The sequence below is a fragment of the Apteryx mantelli genome, chromosome 1 (assembly GCF_036417845.1).
Source record: "Apteryx mantelli isolate bAptMan1 chromosome 1, bAptMan1.hap1, whole genome shotgun sequence".
In the NCBI taxonomy this organism is placed as follows: Eukaryota; Metazoa; Chordata; class Aves; order Apterygiformes; family Apterygidae; genus Apteryx; species Apteryx mantelli.
In genome coordinates this window covers 128,841,638-128,866,772 of record NC_089978.1, presented here as the reverse complement: position 1 = coordinate 128,866,772, position 25,135 = coordinate 128,841,638, and the positions used below count along the sequence as shown (strand labels likewise).

The 25,135-nt window shown below is 43.0% G+C and overlaps 1 protein-coding gene across 4 annotated transcripts in view; it reads right to left on the bottom strand.

Moving 5' to 3' along the window:
- Positions 1–21,642, bottom strand: part of GRAMD1C (GRAM domain containing 1C) — a 58,175-nt gene extending 36,533 nt beyond the window's left edge. The window contains exons 1-2 of one of the 4 annotated variants that reach the window (XM_067301918.1): positions 21,545–21,642; positions 19,700–19,828 (exon numbers count right to left, since the gene is read on the bottom strand). In XM_067301918.1, the coding sequence (XP_067158019.1) occupies positions 19,700–19,828; positions 21,545–21,607 (192 nt within the window). In that variant the 5' untranslated portion in view covers positions 21,608–21,642. Of the gene's footprint in view, positions 1–19,699; positions 19,922–21,544 lie in introns of those variants that run through there. The other 3 variants (XM_013950076.2, XM_067301924.1, XM_013950078.2) reach the window with 3 other exon arrangements.
- Positions 21,643–25,135: the final 3,493 nt, after the last annotated feature.

Below are 25,135 nucleotides of genomic sequence, written 5' to 3'. Positions count from 1 at the left end.
TAAAGGCCAAAGTCTCTTCCTGTGAACACAAACAGCAGCACCACCACCTGTTCATTTCACTCCATATCTAAAGAAACCACTTTCTAGGGCTCACTTAAGACTAAAATTGTGTGTTAAACTCACAGCAGAGAAGTTAAATCTTGATGGACCTTAGCTGCTTATTCTTGTGAATGGGAGCAGGGGAATTTAAGTGAAGAACTTGAGCGTTTTCTCCAGAAACTATTCTTCTATAAAAGCCCTATTTTCATTATGCAGTAATAACAAGGTCATGTTTTTCCCCTCTAAAAAATGTCAGCTACTTTGTTTAGCAGCCTTCCTAAACTCTATATGAAGTCAATGATTCAACCAGGCCACAGCTAAAACAGGAAGAAGTCACCTTCAAGTGTTCCCAAAAACAAGGCATAAAAACTTCCATTAGTCTGGATTTTGTTGGTTTTTTTAACAGCCTTTCTAAAGATCTTAACAGTATGTGCCTGCCTCTCTCGAGCACCTTTATTGTTCCAAAACTTGATACTCATCACACACACACACACACACACGCACACGCACACCTTCGTAGCATAAAAACAATGGTTATTTAGTTTGGGGTGGAAGAAGATAGATAAGGAAGGAGGCAAAAGAACCACTTTTAAAGACATGGCCTTGCAGCAACTTTACTAAGAGAATCCAGTTTTAACCAACTCCTGCAATACATGAGCTGGTCACTACCCTGTAGGTAGGACTTGTCTTTGTTTTCAAAACAATCCCAGAACAATGCTAGGTTTACCTGTAGCTTGAATTTCTTTTAATAAACTAGTCCCAGTAGCGCCATTCCCTCATCCAGGTTCCCATAACCAAGATTTTGCCATTTTCCACAACAGGTATTCCTGCTTCCCATGGTTCAAGACTTCCCTGAACACTCTCCTCCTCACGCATACTACCTGTGACGGTCTGTGGTCTACCTATGTGATAGGTGATAATTTGTTACATCAACTCGGGAAGTGATTTTACCATGAAACTAGGCGCTAAGTACCGGCTATCACCACAATGATTGTACTGAGCCAGCAGAGCGATATTGCATTGTGAAATGTATGCGCGCGACCTGAAGGGCACCACGCACAACGCAGAGGAAGACCCCTGCCTTCATCCCGACCCCCCCAGCAACAGCCGGCGCAACCACAGAAGTTACAGGCATATAAGGGGACTGTGAGCGGGGGATTGCGCGCGCCGTTGGTGGAGCAGGAGACTCCCCGGCCGCCCAGCGCTGTTTTGCTTACTTGTGACTTGCTCAATTATTCTATTAAATTGGAATTTACGCAACCCGGCCCGAGTGGTTGTCAATTTGTCGCGTTTACCTATAACACCTACATTTAAGACTCAAGCTCTTTAGCTACAAGAACAAATAAGTATTACTTCAAGATCAGTTTTTTAAATTAATACAATACATGCAAGGACAAAGACTCCCTGACTCAGCTCAGCTTTAAACAGAAGACAAGTTCCTAAATGTTACCTTCTTTCACCCCCAATAACAAAGTTTCCATGCCTGACCACAGGTGATTACATGCTTGTTGCCTACAAATATTCTAAGGGTCAAAATGCAAGAGGCAGAGGGGAGAGAGATGGACAAAAAACAAAACAAAAACAACTTTCCCTCCTCTTCTGAGGAAAGCAAGCATAAATGTTTCGGGTGCAATCAACAGGGCAACCTGTTAGACATGCCCCGGTAGCCATGTGCTTCCACAGTTATATTTCAGCCATTTCTGAGATTATGAAAATTACATTTTTTGAGAGCATGTGCTCTGTTAAAGTAGACGGACTATGATTTCTCAGTCTTGTCTCATTCTACCATGAAACGCATGCTTTCGACTGATCATCTGAAAGAGACAACTGAGGACTGCATCACTTTAAAGAAATAGAGTTGTTTGCAATTACTCCAGAAAAAGACAGAGGAAGAATGAAAAACTGAGATCTAAAGTTTCTGCCTGTGATTCCAGAGACTACAGTTTACACAGCCATAACTTAAATGATTGAAGTCTGAGCTTGTGATGACAAGAAAAAAAAGGGGGGGGGGGAGCAAGCAGCCTGCTGTAACTGCCAAATAGACAGCGTAAACTTTCTTTTGCTATCTTCAGGTGTGATTTAAGAAACTATACTTTTAAGGAGAAACATATCCTTTGTCAGAACAGGCTGTATACAAGAGATAAGAGCTATACAAAAGTTAGGTATTTTTGTTATATTATAAGACAAAAGGAATCAGGAAGGGGAGAATAGGAACACTACATTAGCACAGACACATTTATATTAATGCCCGACTCTGCCAGTTCAACAGCTCCAAGAATCAAAACTCAAGAGGTCTTAAATTCTACTTAGAACCGGAATTTCTCTAGAGCATAAGACCTGTTGTTATCTCTAACTTGTCTGAGAATCCCTTGTTGGCATTATAAAAGCATTCTTTGTCGAATGAGTGAAAAACAGACAATAAGAAATCCTTTTACTAACTGTAGATTGTCCACTGAGCTCTTAGGACATTTCTGAACAGCCTGCTCTGAATCCTTATCTAATCAGTAGAAAAAAAAGGGAGCATATTGAAGCTTTTTAAGCTTATCTTTTCCTTATTTTGTATGAAAACTAGCTTACTTAGATCTAACTTTTATGCACTCAGTATGTGGCGTAATGATTAAGAGATCAGTCAACTGACTTGGAAAACAAGGGGGACAATTTCAACAGTAAAGACGCTATCAATTCCCTTAAAATGAAGAAAATAAGACACTTCCATTTCTATGGATACAGTATCTCCCATATCACCATTATCATATTCAAGCTGTGGCAGCATTTCAGACAGGTTGCCACCTTTGGGTTACAAAAACTTACCACCACATATTGAAAGAAAGGTATAAATTAGGCTGTACTGTGTGGAGTTTAAGAGATGAAAACAGCAACTCATTTTGAACACACACACATTTTCAAGCTTAATTATACATCATCAGGCAAATGCTAGTCTCAGCCATTTATGGATAAGCTATATTTAATCAAAGAAAACTACTAAGTCCAATCAACAACATATTAGCATTCTTTATCTGAGGCCATAAAATACACCAATGGCCTACAAACAAAATAGCATAAGGAGAAGAGACCCTACAGCATCATCCAGAAAGTTTTAGAGAAGACAGTTTTGTAAGAGTCTGATACTGCTGCGAGACCTGAACCAGGAGGTTGTCCTGTCTTGTTTAGAAATGCATCAAATTCCAACTAGATGGAGTCAAGGTTCCAGAAGAAAACATGCTAACTTAAACAGCATTAAAGCAGAGTTATTTATACAATGAAAGCCTGTTTAAAAAAAAAAAAAAAAAAAAAAAAAAAAAGCAGCTTCCTTTCACATTTACATCTCCAAAGCAATTCAAAGCAAGGATGCCACAGATAGTTTGAGCTTAGTGAAGTGTGGAGAAAAATTACACTACACCTTCTCCCAAGAATACAGCAGAAAAATGCTAATCATTAGAAGATTATTTGATTGCACATATGACTAAGTATGCAAATAGTCAATCAACCTCAGCAGAACAGTGTGCACGTTTTAAATTTGCTAATCACAGCAATAATTTTGCATTTGTTTTGTTAGTGTTTCTCTCTTGTTTTGAGTCACCACAAAACCACATGCTACATGACAATTTGCATTCTGTATTTTTGACATACAGGTATGAATGCAAACAACTGAGAACAGGTATGATGATGTGATCAAGAGTAATATAACTCAGCCGTCACCTGGTTGTAAGAGACCCACACAAGCCTCCCACTGGGCTTCAGTCTCATTATCAATTACTGCCAAGCGCTTGGGGTCTCAGATTCAAACAAGGCCATAAGGTAAGCAACCTGACCTATTCCTCCTTTATGCTCAGAAGCCTCATTCAACCATAAAAATATGGCCAATGACATTCATGGCTTTGCTCCTCTGTCTATAAGCAAGCAGATCTGTGCTACTCTGCCTCTATAACCCAACAATCAACTTAATGACAAAGACCTCACGTCACTCCCCCAAAACAGGAAAGTACAGGTCAAGTTGTCCTGTAAAGTTCCTGGACAATGTCTAAAACAAAATCAGAGATATCTTAGGGTTAGGATCAAAGTACTTTTGAATCCTGCACTGGCACATTAGAATACCTTGGAAAGACTATTGCATTTCTAGTGAAGAATTAATTGTTTCCCTCCCCCAGCCCCCCTTCAAATTCCTCTAAAATCCTGCTTGGCATCATGAGAGAAAAAAAAAAAAAAAAAAAAAAAAAAAAAGGCAGCCTCCATGACAAACACAGTCAGAGGGGAGTTTGATCTTATGCAAAAAGGCTGCTCTACACCATAAGTATTCTTGGAACTTATCTGGAGAGGGAGATACAAAAACCAAACCAACAACCCGCTTTTAACAAGTCTAAAGCCTACGAAGAAAGCTAGATTAATGGTCCTGAATGCAAGTCTCATTTAGCAATATAAAGCAAGCAAACTTAAGATTTCACATGCTTCAGAACAGACTTATCTACAAATATAACAACAACTCCCATACAACTCACATTGAGATGGTGATCTCTCTGCTGAGAGTACCTGTAAAACAACCCTTTTCATCAGGGAAGAGTTGGTCACACCTGCAGTTGTTTCTTCAGCCTAGAAAAGTTGATTATGACCAATCTAATCAATAATGTAGTCTTTTTATTAAAGTTTTTTCACTATGTGAACTATTTTCAGATTGTGAGCAAGCTACCCCATACCTTCTCTCAGAAAGGATCAAGCTCCTCAAGTCTATTTGCAAAAGAATTTTTTCAGACTGATTCTCATGACTCTTTGAATCTCTTCCTATTATTCAACGTGCTTCTTGAGCTGAGAGCTCCAGAACTAGACATGGCATTGCATGAATTGCTGCAAACATACACAGAGCTCTGCTCCTAATCATTCTCTTCTATAAATCCAAGGCTAATTTGCTGGAGGGGAAAAGAGGGAGGGGGAGAGGAACGCTACAAACCATGCACACACAGTGGAAGCTCATGTTCAGGCAACCACAACAGTCTCCCATATCTTTTCATGGTTCTAGGACAGTTTTCTATTTCTTTTAAAAACAAGTGTGAGGCTATAATTTGAAAGTGTAAGTCTTGTTCTTTGGTAAACCTGTCACAAGCAAAAAAGCAATCCAGAACCACTCTGATCTACTTTTACTAACCATTCCTTAACAGAATCAGAGAAATTTAGTTTGGCAATAACTTCCAGTCATGGAGTCTGGAAAATCAGCACACTACAATGCCACTCTGAAGTGCCTGCACATTAATGCATGCAGCATGGGGAACAAACAGGAGGAACTACACAACTGACAGTGTGCAGTTACAGGGCTACAAACTCAGAGATGTGGTCAGACAGATCACACGACTGGGATGCCGCAATGGATGGATACAGGCTCTTTTGGAAGGACAGGCCACGAAGGTGAGGAGGGGGAGATGCTCTTTATGTGAGAGAGCAGCTGGAATGCATGGAGCTCTTCCTACAGGTGGATGATGAGCCAACTGAGAGCTTATGGGTCAGGATAAGAGGGCAGACCAGCATGGGTGACATTGTAGTGGGTGTCTTCTATAGACTGCCTGATCAGGAAGAAATAGATGAGGCCTTCAGACAACTGGAAGCCACCTCACATTCATGAGCCCTAGTCCTCACAGGAGGCTTAACCACCGTGATACCTGCTGGAGGGACAACAAAGCAGGGCACAAGCAATCCAGGAGTTTCCTGCACTGATGACAACTTCCTAACACAGGTGATTGAGGAACTGACAAGGAGAGGCACTCTGCTGGACCTCATACTTACAAACTAGGAAGAACTGGTCGGGGATATAAAAGTTAGGGGCAGGCTTGGCTGCAGTGACCATGAGCAGGTAGAGTTCAGGATCCTGCAAAGAGGAAGCAGGGCAAAAAGCAGGATCAAAACCCTGAGCTTCACAAGAGTCAGCTTCAGCCTTTTTGGGTATCTGCTTGGAAGAATCCCATAGGACAGAGCCCTGGATAAAAGACAGGGTCCAGGAGAGCTGCTTTATATTCAAGGCTCACATCCTCCAAGCTCAAGAATGATCCATCCCAACAAGCAGAAAATTGAGCAAAGGCAGCAGGAAGCCAGCACGGATTCCAGATGCTCCTGACTAAACTCAAACATAAAACATAAAAGAGGTAGAAGCAGGGACAGGTGACCGAAGAGGAATACAGAGCCATTGCCTAAGCATGCAGGGATGGGGTTAGGAGAGCTAAAGACCATCTGGATTTGAATCTGGTGAGGAATGAAGGGCAACAAAAAAGGCCTCTAAGTACATAAGCAGCAAAGGAAAGGCTAAGGAAAATACAGGCCTGCTAAATGGGGTAGGGGGCCTAGTGACAAAGGACACAGACAAGGCAGAGGTACTGAATGTCTTCTTCACCTCAGTCTTTGCTGCTAAGACTGGCCTTCAGGAATCCCAGGCCCCTGAAACCAGAGGGGAAGTCTAAAGCAAGGAAGACTTACCCTTGGTAAAGGGGGATCAGGTTAGGGAACATTTAAACAAACTGGACGTACACAAGTCCATGTGCCCTGACAGGATGTACCTGCAAGTGCTAAGGGAGCTGGCTGATGTCATCAAAAGGCCATTCTCAATTACCTTTGAAAGATCATGGCCATCAGGAGAGGTTCCAGAGGACTGGAAGAGAGCAAATGTCACTTCTATCTTCCAGAGTGGCAAGAGGAGGATCCAGGGAATTACAGGCTAGTCAGCCTCACCTTGATTCTCACGAAGGTGATGGAGCAACTAATACTGAATACTATTCCCAGACATGTGAGGGACACTAAGGACATCAGGAGTAGTCAGCATGGATTCACTACAGCAAAATCATGGTTAACCAACAGGACAGCTTCTGCAAAGAACAGTGGATGAGGGGAGAGCAGTGGATGTTGTTTACCTCTGCTTCAGTAAGGCTTTTGATGCAGTCTCCCATAACATCCTCAGACAAGTCAATGAAGCAGAGGCTACACAAGCAGACAGTGAGGTGGTCTGAAAACTGGCCAAATTGCTGGACTCAGAGGGTTGTGATCAGCGGCGCAAAGTCCAGTTAGAGGCCAGTCACTAGTGGTATCCCACACAGTCAATACTATTTAGCATCTTCATTAATGACCTGGATGATGGGACAGAGCAAATCCTCAGCAAGTTTGCAGACAATACAAAACTGGGAGGAGTAGCTGATACACCAGACCTTTGTGATGCAGCTCCAAGGGACCTCAACAGGTTGGAGAAATGGACAGAGAAGAATCTCACAGAGTTTAACAAAGGGAAATGCAAAGTCCTGCACCAGAGGAGGAATAACCCCTTGCATCAGCACAGGCTGGGGGCAAACCAGTTGGAAAGCAGCTTTGCAGAGAAGGACATGGGGGTCCTGGTGGACAATGAGGTGAATATGAGCCAGCAACGTGCTCTTGTGGCAAAGAAGAGCAACAGCATCCTGGGCTGTATTAGGAAGAGCATTGCCAGTAGGTCAAGGGAAGTGATCCTTTCCCTCTGCTCAGCACTGGTGATGCCCTATCTGGAATGCTGCGTCAAGCTCTGGGCTCCCCATTTACATGGGCTTAGCAAGACCAGCAAAGGACCACGAAGATGATTAAGGGACTGGAGCATCTCTCACATGATGAGAGGCTGTGAGAGCTAGGACTGGATAGCCTCGAGAAGAGAAGGCTCGGGGGGATTTTAACAATGCTTAGAAATATCTGATGGGAGGGTGTACAGAGGATGGGGCCAGACTCTTCTCAGTGGTGCCCAGAAACAGGACAAGAGGAAACAGGCACAAATTAAAACACAGGAAATTCCATCAGAACAACAGAAAACACTTTCTCACTGTGAGGGTGGTCAAACACTGGCATAGGTTGCCCACAGAGGTTGTGGATTCTCTATCCTTGGAGACAGTCAAAACCTGAATGGAGACAGTTCTGGGCAACCTGCTCTAGCTAACCCTTCTTTAGCAGGGGGGTTGGACCAGATGACATCTAGAGGTCTGTTCCAACCTCAACTATGCTGAAATTCTATGAGTCCTCTTAAGCTTTACTAGCAGTAATTCACTCTTTTCTTTCTCTTGATTAAGAAAAAGATTTAACTTGCATAGGGGAAGAACCACTCATAGGACCTCAAAAGCAGCACCTATTTACTTAAAGTGAGTTACTATGGCACATACAGTACACTGTTCAAAATCCTTTGGGGCCAGATGTGTACAAAGCATCCCTTTTTTCCTCTTTAAAAAAAGTGCCATTTGAACACACCTGATTATCCATGCAGTTCTGTTGAACTAGCAGGTCATATGAAGCATGACAACCAATAAAGAAAGGGAAATAAGTAACTGTTGTCAGAAACAGCTCAGCCACTGTATTCCATAGTCACCTGTTTTCCAAAAATTCTCATACTCTCAAAGAAGTGGAAACAAGCTCATTGCCATAGTGGGAGGGGAAAGAGTTTAAGGACCCAGAACTATTTAACTTGCATTCATTTTCTGCTCTTCTTCATTCACCCTGAACTTCTCTGGAGAGGGGAGTCTCATTAGCACAGGGCACTCTTCCAGTGGGCCACTGGAAAGCACAGGGCTATGCATTAGAGTCATTATGCCCCAGCCCCCCTCTTAATTGCAGAGGCTGAAGGAGAAACAGATTTTAACACTTCTTAGTGACTAAGAAGAGAACAGACCACTGGCAGTTTTCTCCATCAGAGGGATCTGTATACCAGCAGAGTAGCATCCAGTAATAATTTTAGTGCAGCTATATCTTTCCTCCATTAGAAACATGGCATATAAAATCCTGAAGGAAGAACTATTAAAATAGAGGACACTGGGCAAAAACTCAAGCTACTGTATTTTCTAGGGGTTTTTTTGTTTGTCCTTAGCCATGTATAAGAAGCCTCATGTAAAACAGAGTCCCTAGGACCCCAAAGTGAGTGTTATTGTTAAATAGTTCCCATGGATGCATGCATGGATAGACACAGTGAAAAATGTAAGACAGACAGTTAATTATTGCTATCTGACAAAGGTAGCATCCAAAAAAATCCATGTAGTGAGTAAAACACTCTTCAGATCAAATATTTTGCTATGAAGAGCTTCTGAAATATTAGACATCCACTTATGAAGTATTTGAAAAACAGTCAATGCTATGAAACTGATTGAATTAGGTATTTATGAAGGGGAGACTGCTACTAGTCATTTAAAGACTGGATCTAATACATCAAAAGGACTGCATCACATGTCACCCAGCCTCATCTGTTCATATACTTCTGTCCCACACACGGTACCTCCATAGTCCAGCCCTGACCAGCTCCATTCCAGACCTCAGCCTGATAAAGCCATCATTGACCTGACATGCAACAACACTGCTTTTCTGAAAAGCATTTCTGTTGGACTGCTGAATAGAAGGGCCTCTATTACAACTGTTTATCATATTGGGGGGAGGGGGCATCAACTCAGCTGGACTGGAATTCTGCTCAAAAGCCAGATCATCTCCTGCACCTCACCAACCACCTTTTCTTTCCAAGATCAGGAGAGAAGGTTTCATACCTGAGCTTTGCCTATATAAGTTAAAAACCAACCAAAACATGTTGGAGCATGGTTTGGAAAACAGCCTATGAAGTCCACAACCAAAGTTGTCACAATTAGGACAGCGACAGACAAGAAAATTTAGCATCATATGATATATTAAGAACTATGTTTCTAACACTATGTAATTAGACATAGAACAAAACTTCCATTTTTGTGAAGCATCTTTAAATTGGCTTCCTTCCTAAGCAGAAGGGAAGCTCAAAAAGATTTTTAAAGTTCTCCAAAGAAATATCGTCACATGTTTCACCTTTTGAACATTAAGTCACACAACTACTTTGAAATTTAAGATTTTTTATATTCTTTAGGAAAAGCAGGAGGGGAAAAAAAAAAAGTGGGGAGAATTTTGTTTCAAAATGTTTCAGTTTAGAACATGTGAGGACCTCTCCCAAGTTTCTTCAAAAACCCACTGGAATTGGCTCAATTTCACAAGCCATCACATTTCAGTGAAATGGGATTCAGCTGAAGCTGTTCCAACCAGGTCTATATTTAACCTCATGGGGCTCTATTCTTCCCTCAACAGAGGTGCAATTTAACTATACACATTACCAGATGACAGCTCAGGATACAGTTATCAAGAGTACCCTCTACCCAGAGGGAATAGAGCCTATTCAATAATGCATCTTGTGAACACAGGAGAAAATATACTTTAAGCATACAAAACTAAGCCTGCTGGGAACACATTATAGCTGAGAATGCCTTCTTTCAAGCCTCTTGTCATTAGAAGCATTACAGATTACCTCCCAGAAAAAAAAAAATATATATATATATATTGCTTGAAAATATCCCCTGCTTATGCTGAAACAATTGCTTTGTAATATCTAGTATTTTCTTTTTACAAGCAAGTGTTCTAAACCACTTATAAATGGTGAAGCCAATGTACTTTCATAATAACACTTACTTGGATATAAAGTCTCAAGTTTGACATGTACAGTGAGGAGCAAAGCATATGCTCTATTTCAGAAATAAAATTGATTGAGGCATGAAACTAATGTAAAGATAGAAGACATATACCCTACACATGTACCCCTCCTAGCTGGCTCCAGTCTGTTTCAAACCACACAAATCCCCAGCCAACATTTGGGCAGTCTCTATGGCTTCCCCTCTCTCTCACCCACTTGTTCAGAGCCGGTGCTGGATGCAATCCGGCAGAGATCGCTAGCATTCTGCCAGCCTCTGTTTGAATGCCAACTTGGAAAATAGGCAGAAAAAACACTAGCCTTGCAAAACAAGCACACAAACACTGCAGTGAGTGGTCAAAGAAAAAAGTGCAAAAAAAAAGTAGGTGTGTGTGGAGTTGCCTAGCTCCAACCTAAAGCAACTCTCATCTAAACTGATTCTGGGAGGCAGACTAAACTAGTATAGGTCTCTTCAAGTTCATGAAAGTCCCAAAAGGGACAGCAGAGGAAACTACTATCACCAGGGAAACACCAGCTCTGAAAGGAACACTCAAGCCCCAGTGATCCTCCTCTCTGCATCACTGAAGTCTCTGAAGGCTGCAGCCCCAGCAGCTACTATGCTTAAGTCTCCAAGGTAGAGTGCATCTACCCCAGTTAACTCCGTGCAGGCCCAGATCTACTCTCATGCAAAATTCAGCCACCATCTGCTTTGTAAGGCTTCAGGCCCTTACTATGGGACCACCTTAGGCTGAGGAGGCCAGAAAAGTGGAGATCAGAACACAGTCCACGCAGGCCCAGGCTCCCAAGAGGAGCACACTACCGTCTACCCCTTCAGCAGCTGCCCAGGGCTCAGTTCTTCCTAGATACAGAGCAGACAACTGAGGCAAGAGATGCAGGGCTCCACACACCCCTGTCAGATCTCTTGGCCTGAACTGAGAGGGCAACAGTAGGCACAGGTCTATTCTATTTACCTTGTTCTGTCTGTCCTATCCAGGGGCTCTCTCCTGTATTTATACAGATAATTAAGTGAAGCCTGAGCTCTGACCTCCATTTGCATGGCAGGGGACATTCTGGAAGCAAGGAAAATATCAAGGAAACAGCAGGCTGCACATGAGCATCATGCAGCACAGACCACAGGCCACTCTCTCTGGCGGGGAGAGACTATGGAGCCCCCTTTTCCATGCATGGCACCACCCACGCAACCCCAGCTGCAGGACTGTCCCTAGAAGCTACCACAATACACATAGTAAGGTTTCAAAGCTACAGAAAAGGCAGGTGTCTCTATGCTACATCCTCTTTGCTCACTCAAGGCCCAGCCTCCTACACAACATCAGCTCCCCTTGGGCAACTGGCTGAAGGTACAGCTAATGACTCATTAGACGGCAGAGAAGAGAAATCCCTCTCCTAGCTTCCTCAGTAGGGTGGTGTTAAGAAGAAAGGATAAGAAAACACATTTCAAAGCATTTTCATCACTTATGTCATCAGATTTAAGTCTGAATACCTGAAAGGAGAGGATACTTGAATGCAAGAGGCCATATTTACAGTTATTTTGCCAGTCACAACTACTCACTACAATTAAGAAGATGTCTACATGTACCTACCTGGGTGGTGGCACTTTAGATGGCCCACATTTCATTTGTCAAGATCAGCTACACATGTAAACAACAGGAACTGGCTGCACCAGAAAAACAAGGCAACTCTTCTACCTTCCTAAAGCAAAGCTGGGATACATCACAGCAAATCTCAGTGTGCTAAAAGGGACACTAGGATATTGGGAGGCAAATCTACACAGAAAAATATTTGTTGGCAACTTCTTTCTATCAGAAAGACTGAAGGATCCAAAGTGATCTCAAAAACACACCTACCAAAGCCTGGGTACCACTGTGACTCAGACAGGCATCAGAAGTGCCATGAGGATAGATTGATTTGATGGCATTTCCGGTTTATAAGGTAATAACTCTATCTTCAGCTGATTAAACACTTCAGTCTGGAAGTTTGAACCAATTATTAGCAGTAAGGCTGAAAATTTCAGTTTCAAATATAACTATTAATAAAACTGCTATAAAGCACCTTTGACCTTGAGTAAAGCACCAACACTGAAGTTTTAAATAAGCAGGTTAAACAAAAAGTTCAACTAGTTTGGAAACTTCCAAGGAAAAAATGCCTTCCCTAGCTCTGAACTGAAAACTAAGGTGCTTTTAGTTTCCAGTAGGAGAGATGGGACCATCTCAGATTTACCCAGCATCTTCATCAATACCATCCACAGGTGGCAATAAAATTCTGTGAACCTGGTAGAAAAATTATGCCTACAGTGCCTCTGCCAGAGTCCATGTTTCATATTGTCTCTCCAAGACATTAGTACAAGCCAGATTCATGAGGGTATTAAGCACTTCTTTTAATTTTAGGGAGAATTTCTGGATCTGAACCTACCCACCTGTGTTCAAGATTTCAAAGATTCAGCATTCAATTAATCCTTAAAAAAAAAGTCTACTGCACAAAAGTGTAAAGAGTCATGATATATCAAGTTCTAAAATAATATGAATAAACCAAGTGCATTTGTATAAGCTCTGAAGTTACTATTTTAAAGTTGTGTAATTTTGCAAAGCAATTGAAAAGTCTTTCACCCTGCCAGCACAAAACTATCCATAGTTTCCTTTAGTTCAAATTGTTTGCTCTACAATTTGAGTCTAAATCCTGTAACTACATTGTCCAGTTTTCAACAACTGTAAGTGTACTAACTAATATGATGTAAGAACAATTAAAAGCTCAGTCAAGATGGTTTCCTTTAGATTAAGAAAACAAACAAAAGACATTCCTTTCTGAACAGCAGTTTTGTGACTCATTTCTTCCCACACCATAAGTGTGAAACAATTAGGCAATGTTATTTGTTACGGACATTTGTTCCTTCACCCGATCTTTTACTTCAGGCTCCATAAGTAATGAAAAAAATATTCAGACTGCTTGTCCTTAGATTTACTTGATCCATTTTACAAGTAGGAAAAAGTTCCAAACGCTTTTCAGGGAAAAAGCTAACACAATACAGTAACTATAAAACATATTTCTGAACTCCTAGTTTTCCTCACCTGCAACAAATTCTGAACAAGTTTACTTAGTACAAAAGTAGCCAAATACACAAGCAAAAAAAATAACATACCTCAGCTGCACAGTCCCTCCTTACTTTGCCAGAACTGGTCTTTGGCATCTCTGATCTGTATTTAAGTTTAGTAACAGTCCCTAAATATTGATCAGAAAAAGGTCACGAGGGAAACAATAACAACCCTATTGGCAGGAAGAGTGATAGCACAATATATTTTTCTCAGTAGTTAAGCAGTTAATTCAATAGTGACTGTAGCTGACTACATGAACTGTACTAGTATAAGATACACTGGTTATCTCATTAAGCCTATGAGTAGCCCTACTGTGTTTGAAGTTACACAGAAAATAAGACTTACCACGCAATTGCCCCCAAATTAATTTTCTTTTCAAATATCTCGTTTGACCTCTTCCTTTTCTACCTTAGAAACCAAATCCAGATTTTAGTCATAGTCATTTCTATATTAAAAATTGCTACCAGATTTGAGTGAGCCATTCTCAAAGATAGTATATACATAACTTTTCTTCAATTTTATGTAAAAACTGAATGCAAAGGGACAACTTTGGGGAGACATTTGTATCAATACAAAGCTACATACACACCACAGTTTATAATCATGTATCTTCACTCACTCTAAACAAGGAACAATACCTTGAGTCCTAGTAGGTGTGAACAGCAGAAAACAAAAGGAGAAGCTGAGAAGTTGTATGAGCAAGCTGAAGTCCTGAATGACTTAACTGGTCATTTCCTTCTGTTTTTTTTTTTTTCCTTCTTCTTTTTTTTTTTGGGGGGGGGGGGTGTGTGTGTGTGCAGGGACAAATACACAATCAGAGCATTAGCAAAGTTAAAGCTCTTAGATGAATATGGCAAGCTTAGACTGCACTGGTTTCACAACTAACTTCAACAGAAAAGCACTACCTAAAAAAACCTACTTATGCAATGCAATTTCTAAAATACTGCTGATATCACTAAAAAAATCTTGACATAACTTAATTAGTGTATAGCCATCTGCTACACAGGGTGAGACAACATACAAGTTCCAGAGTAGCCATTAGCATAAAAAAGCCATATATCCTTGTCTAGAAAGCTCTTACTTTTTTTTGAAAGGCAAGCATATGTCCCAAGTCTTGTAGACCTATATGAAAGTTTTTTTTGTTTGTTTGTTTTAAAAAGCTCCTGGAGAATTTTCTACCCCCAGTTACTGCCAATTATTTCATTAAATTGTACCATTGAACAAATGCATCCACTACAGTTCTACTGATCTGTCTTCCCCCAACCCTTTTGCAAGAAGCTGAAAGTTGATGGCAGTCGGATCTATCCCAGTGCTCAGTTTGGAACTGCATCAACAGCAACAAAGGGAGAGTTGCAGTGTGAAAATAAGTGAGAAAAAAATCCACCTAATAAAGGGCTAGTCTGAATTACACATGCAATTTGTCTTTTCTCACCCTTTTAAAGTGCTGCTTCTATGTAACTAGTATTACCACAGAGCTAAAAAGCACTTGCTCGAGAGATTCCAGCTAGGTAATCAATAGCCAAAATATACCAGTGCTACAAGTACAGCAATAGCTGTTTATATCAAAGTTTAATACTTAAAGAAAAAACAGCTTAAGTGTGCAAAAGATTTTAGCCTCTTTGCAGACCCATAGCATTCATCTAATTCCTATCTTCCTTATAGACTGTTTCATGCCAGCAAATAAAAAAAAAAAAAAAAAAAAGGCTAAAAGTTCTCCTTTGATGTAACAAACAAGCCATGATGCCAGTCTCCTTCATAAGCCAAGCATTTGGAGGTATTGGGGTGGGGGGGGGAAAGCTTTCTTCAGAAAGAAGATACCAAGTACACAATACATAAGATGAAGCAACTGACAGAGGACCCTAAATACTAGTCTGCCAAAACATAATTTAACAAGCCCAATAATTCCTATTCCCAGAGTAAACATGAGTCCTCAGAGAAAGGTGGAAGGAGCATTCAAACACCTCTAGATGCAATTAATATCTTATCTAATGCTCGTTCCTGTGCCCCAAAATATGTCAACTTATATCTGGGCTGCATTAAGTTATCTTCTACATTGTAATGTATTTATATCTGTAGGTCTGAGTCATCTGTTTATCATATTCCTAGTATATATATTCTCATATGCTCCCACAGATTAGCCCTTTCTTCTGTAAAGTAGATCCACATTTTTGTCATCTTTCAGAGTCCTTTTCCAAGTCTTGTACAACCTTACTTGTTCTTGTATTATGGAAAAGAATAAAGGCCTCCCATTTCACTTTTCCCTGCATCATTTGTTTGGATCCATTGTATTCCTTCACACTGACCAATTCTTTAAACTACCATTCCATTCACATTTCCTTTTTTTCATTATTTTTTTTAATAATAATAATATATTAAAAAAAAAAAAGGATCTTCTATTATCTTTCCAAACTCTTGAACACAGCTTCCTGAGTTTTTAAATCAGCAACTTTCTATTTTCTGAGAGATACCCATTTGATTTCAAGAACTCTTTCCACATACCACTTCATGACAAGGGAATAAAAAGTCCTTTCTTGCTCATCAAGAGACATGGTTTCTACCGTAGAAATGAGAACCTTCTTTGTCTATTTATTAATTAAAAGAAAAAGTCAGCCTCCAGACAGAATGGCCTCACTTTTGATGTAAGAATCCTTTCCACTAGCTTCCTCAAACACCTTTACCTTATTCATTATAGTAGGTGTCACCTAAGGTTTTCATAGGTTTCTTCTTCCAAGGATATTAATTATATTACAATATGAAGACTGTAAGAAGGATAAAAAAATGAATTGGAAAATCTTGAAATATAGCTTCTAGATATAACTGCTAAGTTGAACACACCTGTTGTTTTCTTCATTTCTATTTGTAGATGCCAAAACCAGAACCATTCAATCAAAAGTAGATGCAAGTTTTGCCAGTTCCAGTAAAGAGGGAAAAGCTCCGAGAGTAGGTTTCCAGGCAACCTTTTTTTTCCCCTTCCATTGAGGTTATAGAAGTCTAGCTTTGCCCACCTCTAGTGAAAAGGCTTCGAAATAAAACTTAAAAACATCCCCAAATCAACATCTTATAGGACACTTATGAAAAGGACATACTCAAGGAAACACTGCAAGCACTACCAAACCCTGTAAATCTTGTAAGAGCAATTAGTACTACCAATTTAAGAGTTGTTTACACAAGTAAAGACCATTCATTCATTTTCAAAATGCTTTAATAAAGCTGTCTGAAATAATATTTTTGAGATAGGAAAAGTCAGACAGTAGGATGAACTGATTCTCTTTTCTTTCTTCCCTGTTCCGCTTTGCTGCGCTTCCCTTCTCCACACTCACCATAGTCAGTAAAGAGTTTATATCCCAGAGGCTCCCAGTCCAGGTTTGCTGCTAATCATATGCACTCACAGCACCTATTGAGCATTCACAATACCTGGCCTGACTTTCAGAGGCATGGCACAACTGCCTACTCCCACTCATATCTGTGAAAAATTGAAGTCAAACCAGTCAGGCTCTAACATCCACACTTGGTTTCCACCAGAGAAACTTACTTAGTACTTCAGAGAACATACTTAGAAGAAATGAGTTCTTGCAGCAAGCCAAGAATATTCAGACACACACAGCCTCTCAAAGCTAACAGCCCAGGCAGCAAAACCAACATCCAGACTAGATCGCAGGCTAGTGTTACTGCTGTAGCAATTCCTCAGTTATACTGACTTAAGAGCAGGAATGAGCACAACAAATCCACACCTGCCACGGGACACTAAGATCATCCTTGGTAAAATGTTAATGACACATGCTTTGCATATTAGAACAAGCTGCCTTCTGTGTTATCACCTATACATTTATTATGACTCAGTATTTAGGGAATTCTAATGATTTGTTTATATACTCAGCAGCTGCTCATCATGTAAGTTATTAAAATGCATTTTCTATCTAGAAGAGCTGAGAAAAATGTCAGTGACATAACATTTGAATTAGAAGATTCAAAGATTTTAATTTTTGCCTCTAATCTGTGACATTCTGCCTCTTGCTACTGCTATGTTCAGTCCCCTTGAGGCTAAGAAAGTGAATGCCTCAGTACCACAGCTTCCTATAAATAAAAGCACAGAAATAGATTGATATAGGTTTTTAAGACTAATCAATGATATAAGTGGCACAGTTAGTACCTTACAAGCCACAGCAGTATCTCACAAAAGGCAAATGTTTACACAATTCCTTTGTTTTAAGTGCAAGGTCATATTTACAGAACTAGATAGACATGAACTACAAACAAATACTGAGGTTGTTGAAGTACAAGTCATAAGCAGAAGGTAACCTTTTAATCACACTAGATAACACCTTACATTTTCATAGTAACTTTCACTGCACCAAAGAATCCCAGTCCCTCTAGAAGTTACAGGCATGCATCATTACTGGAAGCAGAAAATGGCACTATGAAGAACACACAATATGCTGCACAGTATATACATAAAAAATTCTATTTAAAGAAGATTCTAACCTGAGGCATGCATCTAAACCCTAAAATTAAGAAGTCAATAGCACAGCTACATCCTGCATATATTACACCTCACTAACTTTATTTCAGATAGCAAAACCCAGCCTTTCCTTGGTAAGTTTGGCAGACTGCCAGTCCAACAAATTGACCCCAAGATGTAAACAGGTTTCTTTCTCACATGAACTACTATCTGCATTAATGATTGTATATGTACTTTTGAGGGGAAGACAGTTTACACAATCTAATTTGGCCTCTAATGAGAGCATAGCTGACAGCTGCTATGTCTGTGCAACCTAATCTGCCATCGATTCAGATATGCAGATGCAGTTGGACACAGGCAGAACAGCCCTACATAGAGTCTTTGTCACTGCAGGAACACTGGAGAAACACTGAATGATCTAAATACTGCCTCGCAACCTAATTCTAAGATCTACTACTTAGATACACTCCACCTTTCCCTTTATTAACTCCAGGTTACTATTGTTTAGTTTAAAAGTATACATGCATTCTGGGGGAAATTTATGTGAGGACTTGAGATGCAAAGTCAACGTTCTGATCATTAAGACATACGCTTAGCTTGAACAGGACAGATAAAAGACATAGAAGCTAGGTTTTATAAATATGGAGCTGGGAAATCTGATTCCATAGTTCTGTTCTCAGATCTGCCACTGATTCCCTAGGGCCTTTGCCAAGTTACTTAATATATGACAATCTTTTACCTGCTAAGCACAATGAACACATTCTGGTAAGCTCATAAGGATGAGGATAGGGTGGTCCAGATGACATTCCCATGCACAGAGTGAAGCATGCCACATGATGCAGAACATGAGTCATTTTGTCAAAATTCTGATGAGCAGAACCCAAACCTCTTGCAAGATCAGGTGTTATCCTGTCTATAACTGTATGCACAAGTGTTCCCAACTCCTATCTAACAGCAGCAACCCATCCACTAAGCTAACAGCAAAACACACGCACCCTAAGTCTACACTCATACATACATTTACCTTCTCTCATGACAAAGCAAAGAAAACATCAAAAAGCATTGGGAGAATATTTAAAGACAACAGTGCTTATTATTATAACCTCCGCTTTGAGTGGGACCACATCCCAGAGAGGAGCAAACAGATCCCTCCTTCTGCTCTTTCTAGTCTCAAATCCTATTCTTTACATAGGACATGTAAAGTTTATTTACTTTTGAGGAAAAATGCATATGCTTGCTTGACAAAAAGCAGACACTAGGAAAGCACATCAGAAGAGCTACCCAACAGTAAGAATCAAAATTCAGCTCTTACTGAGAAAAAGCACCAACAGTGACTTCCTAAAGGCATAAAGATACATTGAATAGGCTAACAAACTACACAAGGAACTGGAAGACAGGACTAGGTACCTAAACCACTAACTTGATACATGACATCAGGTACAGAACTTCACCCCTCTCAGTCTCAGCTTACACTTCAGTAAAGCGATAACGATAAATTATCTACCACACAACATGGGCAGGGAAGACTTTATTAATTAATTATTACAAAGCAATTTGAGAGCTATGGATGTAAAGCTAGCACATATACATAAACAACTCCCCCCCCCCCAGCCCCCAACAACAAATTAGAAGAAAGATGAGACACATTACCCAAAAGCTCCAGTCAGCACTCCAGCTATACTGAGCAGGAACCTGCATTTTCTCTGTGCACACACCAAGAGTCTCCTCTGAATCTGCAAGTAGCTGGCTAACATGACCATGATCCACTTCATGAACTTCCTGTGAACAAACAAGCAAGGTATGTAATCTGACAACAGAGAAGAAAGGTGCTGAAATAAGACAGTTAATCCATTTACCAATCATAAGTTAGATGAAAACTTCAAGTGCTAGATTCACCAAGGTGAATGCCATGGAAACACTTCTCACTGACAGCCTTTTCACCGATTTTACATTTAAGAGTATATTACATTTATTATTTGCAGAGTATATTATTTCCACAGCAATACATCAACTTGCATATTGAAACTGCATAGACATTTGAAACTAGAATAGTGTTAACAAGACATCAGTTTATAACAAGCAGGACAGCTCCAGAATCTAAGGAACCTTTCAAAAATTGAGCAAGGTCATGTAGATCCAACACCTGCCAGAAAACTGACATACAGTATTATATAGAGAGATAGCATAAATATAATTTGTAGTATTTCTATTAAATAATATTTTATGAAAAAATAAACAACAGACATCAGAGGCAAGCAGTTCTGTTAACATTACTTGTTATAAAAAAACCTCTTCTGTAGCACTTTCCACTGATAGATAAAAATTTTCTTCATATGGCAGATCAGTCTTGCTTTATGAAAGGAAACCGAGCCATGGAAAGAGAAAGACATTTGTCCCAAGTCACCCAGCAAACCGAGGCAAAACCATTCCAGGATCCTGACCAATAACTAACACTGCTTGTACTACCTAATGTGTCAATAAGAGATGCAAAACTGTTGTTTCTAGTTTAGAATGGCTCAAAAATTGAGTTGAGGTTGACATGCGTGTGCCAATGGCTAGAGAGGGGTGCAGCACACATCCCCAGTGCTCTTCCAAAGCCAAAGCCAGGGAAACAGCCTGGACTGGGGGGATGCTCTGACAAGGCAGCTCAGGCACATCCACGGGTCAGAGAGCGACAGGAGACAACCCTGCCCACCAGCTAAGGCAGAAAGCAGAGCTGCTTTCGCCTCTCTGAAGGGCTACTTCAGGCTATGGGGTGGGAGAGAAAGAAATGCCGTTTTCCGGATGTTTTCCCCACACAGATATACAGACTCACTACAGTTTTAAACAGCTGTTATTTACCTTTATTCACCACGATCCCCCACACAGCGCACAAACTTGTCAGTGTGAGCGTAGCCCTCCCGACCCACTACGTGGTTACAGCTGCGAGCCGCCGAGTGCTCCCTGGCCCAGCCCCGGCACCAGGAAGCCCACAGCCACCTCTCGGGGGGGCTGCCGGGTCCGGGAAGGCCGCCAGCTCCCAACGCGGTTCGCCCAGCCCGGCGGGCCCTGACGGCCCCCTCCCACGGCCAGCAGCGCCCAGGCGAGGGCGAGTGCCAGCGCTCCAGGGGCTGCGGCGCCCCGGGGCACCCCCGGCGACGGCAGAAGTTTCCAGACACGGGGCGCCGCGCCGCCGGGGGGGGGAGGCCGCGGTGCGCCCGCTCGCAAGCGCTGCCCGCCGCCGGGCCTCCGAGGCAGGGCGGCGGCCTCGCCCCCCCTCTCGGCCCGGCCCGGCCGCCTCCGCCGCGGGGCGCGCAGGGGAAGGAGCGGGGCTGCCCGGCCCCCCCCGCGCCACCTACCTGCGCAGCCCGCCGCCGCCGGCCGGCTCGCCCGAGGGGCAGCGCGGCGGTGGGCTGGGGCATGGAGCCGCCGCGGCGGGGGCTGAGGCGGGCCGCGAGGGGCAGGAGGAGGGCCGAGGGCCGCGGGAGCGCAAAGCGGACGGGCGGCAGCACTTACCATGGAGGGAGGCGAGGACAGCGCAGCGCCCGCTAACTGCCTCGGCGGGGCCGCGGCCGCCATTTAAAGGAGCAGGCGCCGGCCGGGCCGCAGGGGCGTGGGGCGCCGGCCCGAGGCGAGGCGAGGCCGCGGCCGGCTGCCGGCTGGGCGGAGGAGAGGGGCTGCGCGCCCGCGGGTCAGGCCCGGGGGGCGCCGGGAGGGGGCCCGGGCTCGCCGCCCCCAGGGAAAGGCTGCAGGGCGCTGGCGTGGGCAGAGGGCGCTGCGGCGCCTCTCAGCCCATCCGAGCAGGGCGCGTCTCTGCGGCACCCTCAGCCCGGGAGATCCCTCTGCGGCTTTCCAGAAGGGCTCATGAAAAGGTCGCGAGCTGGTGGGGGAAAGCAGAAAGTCTCAGTAGTTGATGAAAACCTTGAAAAGTGTAGCAGAACAACTCCTGGCTGCAGGGAAGCTAGAGGGGACTGTGCGACCACTCTCCCTCCCCACAGCAGGATCCCTGGAGAAAAGTCCACAAGAAAATTCCTACTGGTATTTCTGATCCCCACCACCCAGGACTGCTTTTACTGGAACAGAGTGAGAGGTTTCCTAATTCAGCCCCCACAACCTGATGCACTCTTTCATCTTTCGCTCTTCTTTTCCATAATCCTATTTAAATAAAGGAAAATCAATAAAAATAATTAAAACTCAGCTTCAGTTGTGCTATTCCTAGTGGTTCAGTGATGCAAAAGGAATTGATCCTAGGCTTTTTTTAACAAGTCAAGTCTCTTAAGGAGCCAGTTCTTTTGAGTAAAAAGTTTTCAGCGAATATGTGTGTGTGTGGGGGGGAGATACAAGATTCCTTTTTAATGTCAAGATATTATGTAATTCATCAATCTGATAATGAGGTTTGGGATTAAGCGGAAAATACATTTTAAACCCTACTCCAGAGGGCCACCTAGAGGACGAACAGGGGGAAACCTGCCTGCAAGCGTAAATGTGTAAGGTGTGCCAAACCTGAACATTTTCAAAATACTCCCTTGCTGAGGAAAGCTGCTTTCCGAGGACCTCCTGAAGGTCAAACGCCACATTTCCATCCCCATCATTTGCGTGCATTTCCTGGGCATGTGCAACAGAGCCAGGAGCTCAGGTTTTGCTGCTCTACGTGTCCCCAGTGCACTTGGCATTTCCCAGAGGATCTGAAGTAACCAAGTCTGTGCCGGAGAGTGAACAAACACAGGGAAATCATCACAGGCTCCGCAGCTGCCTCCAGAAAGGAGACAGCAGGAAGCGGGCTGAGGCCTGCCCTGCAGTCCAGGGTGTCTTCAGATGCAAGCAAGGAAGGGAATAAAATAAAGGAAACACATGGTGTGGGGAGAGAGTGAATTATTTTTAAAATGCCATTCCACTGAATTCTGTATTAACACATGTATGTGTGTATATATATATATATATATATATGTATATATATATATATCGCAGTTAGCCTGCTTAGAAAGGGAAGACAAGATTTCAGCCATTTCCATTTCAGGGAACTTGTCTCAAGAAACCCAAGCTCTCATTTGTAAAGCTGCTGAGCAGCTCCAAATGGTTTCTGTCTAAGGTGTGAGTGCCTCAGATTTTGAATACTGGGCTTCAAGTCTGACATGACCAAACAGTGCCCTTCAAATTAGTGGACCCAGCTGAAACTATGATGGCCTGAACCTTTGTGCCTTTGAGTCTTATTACAGGAAATAAAATAGCACTGTGATATGAAAATAAAATTTGTCTTGCTCACTGGCTGGTTAGTAGGCAAAGGGCATGGATGACGGGGCTGTGGAGGGAAGGTACAAGAGGGAGGGATGCAGAAGGCCTTGGTGGCATGGCAGGTAAGGCAGGGCAGGGGACATAGCAGCTCACCCGGAGCATCACTTCTTTTAATATGGCATGGTAAATACAGTGCCCGGAGCTGAATGCGGGGCTACAGAGAGCCAAGGAAGTGTGGCACTACCAGCTGGGAGGAGCAGCTGAGGGTTGGTGCGCTGGGTCAGGGCTGTTTTGGATGGCTGGGGCACTAGGAGACTGTTAGCCACCCCCACAGGGCCTCGGCCCTCCCTGCGCCAGCCGCCATTTTGTGCTGCTCCCCACCTGTAGCCCAGCCTCCCACATTGCCCCAGTCCCGCTGCCCCCCTCGCCCATCCCCTCATGTTGGGCCCCCAAACACCCTCCCTGCACCCACTCGGCCACCCCTCACCCCCAGGTGGCTGTTAGCTGCCCACAGAGGCGCCTCAGCCCTCCCTGCACCAGCCGCCATTTTGTGCTGCTCCCCTCCTGCAGCCCGGCCTCCTGCATTGCACCAGTCCCACCACTCCCCTCACCTGTGTCCTCGTGCCGGGCCCCCAAACACCCTCCCTGCATCCACTCAGCCACCCCTCGCCCCCCAGGTGGCTGTTAGCCACACACAGCAGTGCCTCGGCCCTCCCTGCGCCAGCCGCCATTTTGTGCCGCTCCCCTCCTGCAGCCCGGCCTCCCGCATCGCCCCAGTCCTGCCACCCCCTCGCCCATCCCTTCATGTCGGGCTCCCGAGTGCAGCCCCCCTCCAGGCCCTTCTCCCAGCGCAGCACCAACCTCGCGGCAGCACTGCTTTCCCTGCCGAGCATGGAGGCTGTCTTAGGACGAGCAGTAAGTTTCTCTCACTGCTGCCCCAGAATGCGGGCTGAGGTCCTTCCTCCTTCCTCAACGGGAAGCACTCGGCCTCACACCCCACTGCTACATTAGTGAAGGTGACAGAAGTCCCCGTGACTGAGGTCCCCTCGCAGCCATGGGTCCAGACAGGACAGTTGTAACACTGCCGACTGTAAGTCTTTGCATTTTACAAGAAGTTGCTAAAAAGAATGCATGTTTTATTTCATTTTTTTGTTGTTTGCTTTCTTGATTTGGACCCCTGAAATTCAAAATTTTTTCAAGCTTTTCTCGACAACACTCAGGGGACAAGATTATTTTTCTTTTTATCCAAAAGTTGAGAATCTCCCTTAATCACACTGTGTTATTCAAGTGTGAGAAGCTTCACATTCAAATAATGACTGCTAGCAACACAAAAAATGCCTTCGTATTGCCTGGGTTAGAAGTTGGCCGGCCTGACAATTTTGCAGGCATGTCTTTTTTAATGGAGGATTCACAAAAGAGTTATTATTACAGGATGAAATGAATATAACCAACAACTGCAGGAGTAACTGCAGTATGTCCATCAGGACACACTTAAGGGTTTTTTTAGGACACACACTTGGTGTTTAAACCAAATGCTGTTTGCAATTCCTTTGATCCAAAGCCATCTTCCCATGTTGACTTCTCTGATATGCAGATATAGCCAGTGACTAAACCATCCTCATTTCGCTTGATCTACCAAGTGCCTTTGACTTTACTGATTATTCAGTCTTCAAAATGTCGATTGTTCTTGACTCCTCTAACTTGTTTCTTTCATAGATCTCTTCAATATTTCCTTCAGAAGAGCCTCATGATCCACCTTTCAACTTTGTGCTGAAGTGCTGTGTTCCTCTGCTCTTCGTCCCAGTTCCCTTCTTCATACATACTTTATTTCTGAGTGATCCCTCCCTGGTAATCCCGGGTATTCCCACTCTTTAA